Here is a 5,610-nt window from a genome sequence, read left to right on the forward strand (position 1 = left end):
TGTGGTGAGGACATGAGCAGCAGTGTAATGGAGATCTCTCACCTGAGGGGCCCTCGCTGTCTCAGGGGGTCGGATGGGGTTTCACGAGGCTTTTGTAAGATAACAAAAAAAAAAACGGATTTAGGACTAAGTCTGTTTTTCGTGGCTTCCTTCGTGTGCCGTTGGTTGATGTCGGTGTTTCTCTGGGTCAGGTCACGGCGGTGTAAAATGGGAGTGGAAACCCGTTGCAACGGAAGGGTGGGTTGATTAAGAGCTTTGGTTTGGCGGCTCTCACTTGGTGTAACAGCACCACCTTGGGGTAGAAAGTGGGATTGTCCGTGTGAACCATTTTACGCAACGCTTTTTAATTCCCTTTGATAATTTAAAGAAGACCGGTTAACGAGTTGTGCTATCGTGTATTCAGAAAGAACAACAACTTTTATATTCAATAATTTAATATTTTAAAAATAATATAATTAAAGAATGTCCAAAAATGTGAGTTTAAGTATTGATAGAGATAGGGAATTCAAACACAACAGAATTGAAAAACAGGCTTAACAGGGGCGTTCTTCAGCTTTACCTGTAAAAATAAATCGTACAATAACCCATTAAATAAAAGAATAATTTATCAAATAAAACTCGAGTCTTCAACAGAGAACCCAAACGAACGTTCGGCGACGTGCTCCGTCAGCGCTCCCCTTCACCAGTTCTCCACCTTCACCACTTCTCCACCTTCAGCGCTTCTCCGCCCTCCCGACGGGGTTTGACTGCAGAGTCAGAAGTCAGCAGAATCTCTCTTAAGATTTGTTCATTTATAATAATAATAATAATAATAATAATAATAATAATAATAATAATAATAATAATAATAATAATAAATCTTTTTTTTCACAGCGCTTTTCTTAGTACTCAAAGACGCTTTACAAAAAGGAATACAGACAGCGCAGACACTTAAACAAAAGGCAAAATAAACAATAGACAACAGATTAAGAGAGGGAGAGAGGGTGGAAGATGGCAGTGGATGATTTGAGGTAACAGACGGCTAGCAGAGTGAGGTAACAGAAGGCTAGTAGAGTGAGGTAACAGAAGGCTAGTAGAGTGAGGTAACAGAAGGCTAGCAGAGTGAGGTAACAGAAGGCTAGCAGAGTGAGGTAACAGAAGGCTAGTAGAGTGAGATAACATAAGGCTAGCAGAGTGAGATAACATAAGGCTAGAAAAGTGAGAGAAGAAGAAGGCTAGCAGAGTGAGAGAGAAGGCTAGCAGAGTGAGAGAGGAGGCTCTTAGAGTGAGGTAACAGAAGGCTAGCAGAGTGAGATAAACAGAAGGCTAGCAGAGTGAGATCAACAGAAGGCTAGCAGAGTGAGATAAACAGAAGGCTGGCAGAGTAAGATTAACCTAAGGTTAGCAGAGTGAGGTAACAGAAGGCTAGCAGAGTGAGGTAACAGAAGGCTAGCAGAGTGAGGTAACATAAGGCTAGCAGAGTGAGATATACAGAAGGCTAGCAGAGTGAGAGAAACAGAAGGCTAGCAGAGTGAGAGAAACAGAAGGCTAGCAGAGTGAGGTAACAGAAGGCTAGCAGAGTGAGATAAAGAGAAGGCTAGCAGAGTGAGGTGACAGACGGCTAGCAGAAGGAGGTGACAGACGGCTAGCAGAGTGAGATAGCAGACGGCTAGCAGAGTGAGGTAACAGACGGCTAGCAGAGTGAGGTAACAGACGGCTAGCAGAGTGAGGTAACAGACGGCTAGCAGAGTGAGGTAACAGAAGGCCTACATGGGGTCCTTTGTAGGGCTGGCTGTAGAACTCTCCTGGCTGGATGTCTTTATGGCCCGCACTGGCTGTGAGACAAACGACAGCACACAAACAAACCCCTGTTCAGGTCAGCGGTGACCGGACCTCATTAAAGGGAACGGGAGCGTCACATCAAACTCATTGTTGTCTTCAACAGAACGTACTAATAAACTAATGTAGAAACTGCCTGGAAGACTTACCTGGCTTGGTGGGCTGGACTGCGTTTAATGTATCTGTGGAGCAAAGGACAGGTTATAGGTGGAGGGAGAGGTTGTGTGAAAAGTAGCATTTAGCAGGTTCTCGCTGATGCTGTCAGAAGAAATTTTAAAGCCGAATATTCAGTGAACTACTACAACTATTATCGTTCATGTTTGATGAAACATTTCGAGATGTACAATGTTTTTTTAGATCACAAAAAGGAGCAAACCAAATGATCTAAATATGAGTATGAATATCCTCATACCTTCCTTTTCACACCAGGATTGTAGTGAAAACTGGATAAAAGGCATATATTCCGATTAATATCCCTTCCCACCGTGCTTATTGGCTTCATTCCTCTAGTATCCCAGCCTTTTCGTCTACAGACGTTATGAGTGCGCTGTTGCGTCTCTGTCTTGGCCTCTCGCTGTTCGTGACCGCGTTGTTTACATAAAGTTTGAATTAATTAGCGTAGCCATAAATAAATAAACCCAGGTACAATCTCCGCTTACATGAAAGAAGCTGCCGCAGCGAGTGCCCGCTATACCTCATACGGGTGAATTATTGATCACATCTGTTATTACATGAATATATGTATGCATTGTGCTGCCAGATGTTGTGTGGTCCCTGGAGAACGACAACAGGAGGAATATAAAATGCCTTGACACGCTGGAAATGTACTTCTTTAGAAGGGGGCCCCTGAATCATGCGGCCCTTCAGATGAAAAACAACACAAAGGACCACCCACGAGACACCCTCCATCTATTTATGGATCCGGACTTTTGTGGTTTTGGGGCGCGGAACCCTAACAATTACCGGGTCCCTGTCTCTACTCTGGGGTGAAACAACAACCTTTCCATTTCCATTTAGGGCCTTTATCAGACGCTTTCATCCAAAACGACTTACAATAAGTCCATTTATCAGAAGAAAGAGAAACAACAATATATCTCTGTCGGTACAGTAAGGATGTTCCTAGAACCAAGGGCCAAGCACTAATCATCACTAGGTTAACCCCTTCCCCGTAGACAACAGAGACAGCTAGGATAAGATGCTACACAATGCTAAGGACTGTTCTTAAGTGCCAGGACGTACAACATGTAATAAGTGTGTACATTAAGTACCAGGTCATACAACATACAATAAGTGTGTACATTAAGTGCCAGGACGTACAACATGTAATAAGTGTGTACTTTAAGGAGGGAGGGGGGGGGGGGAGGTTATGAAGAGTCAGAATCTGGTCCAGACCCACCGTAGACGTTGTCTCTGTCTCCGTCCGGCCGGCAGCTGAGGATGTTGGCCCGCAGACGGTTCAGCCTCTCCTGAGGACGAGGAACAACATTTATCTCCCCTCCCGTCTCCCCCACCGGGGGCCCAGGGAAGCTGGGGACACATTTTACTGTCCCGTATGCCTAATCGTTCCTCTTCCTCATCGCTTAGCTTAGCTTAGCGGTGACAGCCCCCCCGTTCCCCTTCCCCGCTCGAGGCATCCATAATATGACAACTCTCATCCACTTATAATAACTCAAGTGCTCTTCAGTTTGAACGTCACCCCCCCCCCCCCCCCCCCCCCCACCCCCTCCTTCACCGCATCCTCCCACACTCAGCCAATAGTAGGGTTTCACATGATGATGTAACCATTATGTCGAGAACTACAAAAATGGCCGCCTTTGAATCGTCTCCTCCGGCCGCGTTGGAGGGAGGGAGGGGCCGCTGGGGGGACGGTCAGGTGGGGGTGTTGGGTGGTGGTGTCGGGGTTCACCTGCTGAAGGTGGGGGTGTCGGGTGGTGGGGTCGGGTGGTGGTGTCGGGGTTCACCTGCTGAAGGTGGGGGTGTCGGGCGGTGGTGTCGGGTGGTGGTGTCGGGGTTCACCTGCTGAAGGTGGGGGTGTCGGGTGGTGGTGTCGGGGTTCACCTGCTGAAGGTGGGGGTGTCGGGTGGTGGTGTCGGGGTTCACCTGCTGAAGGTGGGGGTGTCGGGTGGTGGTGTCGGGGTTCACCTGCTGAAGGTGGGGGTGTCATGTCGGGTGGTGTTCGGTCAGTGGTGTCTGGTGCGTGGTGTCGGGGGTCACGTGCTGACGGGGGGGTTAGGTGGTGGGGTCGGGTGGTGCCGGGCGTGTCGGGTGGTGTCAGTTAGTGGTGGGTGGTGTTGGGGGCCCTACCAGCTGGTGGGGGGTCAGGTGGGGGTGTCGGGTGGTGTTGGGGCCCCTACCAGCTGCTGGGGGTGTCGGGTGGTGCTGGGGGCCCTACCAGCTGCTGGGGGTGTCGGGTGGTGCTGGGGGCCCTACCAGCTGCTGGGGGTGTCGGGTGGTGCTGGGTGCCCTACCAGCTGCTGGGGGTGTCGGGTGGTGCTGGGGGCCCTACCAGCTGCTGGGGGTCAGGTGGGGGTGTCGGGTGGTGTTGGGGGCCCTACCAGCTGCTGGGGGTCAGGTGGGGGTGTCGGGTGGTGTTGGGGGCCCTACCAGCTGCTGGGGGTCAGGTGGGGGTGTCGGGTGGTGTTGGGGGCCCTACCAGCTGCTGGGGGTCAGGTGGGGGTGTCGGGTGGTGTTGGGGCCCCTACCAGCTGCTGGGGGTCCAGGCCCCTGCAGTGGAGCCTCTGCCAGTCCCGGGTCATCTCCAGGGCCTTCTCCACGGTGAGGGACCCCCGCCTCACCCGCCCAGGGAGCTGGCTCAGGGGCCCGTCCAGCGCCCCCCCCGCCCCGGGGGCCCCCAGGAGCCCCTCCGACCCCAGGATGAAGGCGTCGTAGGCTGAGGGCCCCAGGCTGGCCTTACGGCCTGAGGGAGGGGGTTAGGGAGGAGCCGATGGTTAATGACAACGAGTTAGTGACGATAGTTAGTGACCGGCTTAAAGTGAGTTTAGTTACCAACTAGTAAAGGTAGTGGGAAACTATTGATCATTGCTAGTGATGATTGCATTATTGTTTACAGGGTTTGTTTTAGTCTTAAATAAATAATTAAGTCCTGTGTAAACGACAGAAACATTTCTATATTTTGTATTTACGGTTATATAAACATGACGTCACTGTATAGTATTAACGGATGCTATTTATTAGGGTTGGACTTTAACTTTGCTGAGTTGCAATCAGATACTTGTAGGAAAACACGCAGTTTTTTGACCGTGTGTTTTATCTTAGAATTTTGTCTTCTAATTAAACATCTAAAAGAAAGTCATCTTTACTCCAACAAGTAGTGCACTAGTGCTACCAGAATATATATTATGAATATGGTTATTTTGTTTGAATTCACAAGTCACAATGTAACCGCGTAAATTAAATGTCCCAATAGTGACGTGGATTTCCGCGAATAATATTCTGTTCAATCTCACCTTGTCCCTCAAGGGGGAAATTCGACAGATCAGCATTTCCTTTGTAGGTCTTGTTCTTGAAAACTAAACACATAGACAAAGAGAAAAGACTGTATTTACATTGTCTTGTGTCCCTACAGTCCCTACTCTCCTGTGCCGGGCTGAGGAGTACGTGCTGCTGATTCAACACTTTCTCTGATCCAGGCCCAGTTCATCCTAATGATGAGTCGCTAACTGGTTCTTTCTCAACCAAGGGGTGAAGTGACGCGTTTCGGCCACTAGATGGGAGTGCGCACCTAGATACTCCGAGAGTCGGAGAGTCTAATCCAAACGTTCAGTGTCGCTG

General features: G+C 49.3%; 1 protein-coding gene across 1 annotated transcript; it reads right to left on the reverse strand.

The window, feature by feature from the left end:
- Nucleotides 1-440: 440 nt before the first annotated feature.
- Nucleotides 441-5,348, reverse strand: LOC307091664 (uncharacterized protein; the record flags this gene model as incomplete). The annotated part of the gene is made up of 6 exons (XM_079759307.1): nt 441-746; nt 1,750-1,814; nt 1,968-2,000; nt 3,215-3,284; nt 4,521-4,735; nt 5,286-5,348. Coding segments are annotated over 6 exons (479 nt in total), but the record flags the coding sequence as incomplete, so codon positions are not given.
- Between the last annotated feature and the right edge of the window lie 262 nt (nt 5,349-5,610).

The sequence above is a fragment of the Pollachius pollachius genome (assembly GCF_949987615.1).
Source record: "Pollachius pollachius genome assembly, contig: scaffold_545, whole genome shotgun sequence".
Classification (NCBI taxonomy): Eukaryota; Metazoa; Chordata; class Actinopteri; order Gadiformes; family Gadidae; genus Pollachius; species Pollachius pollachius.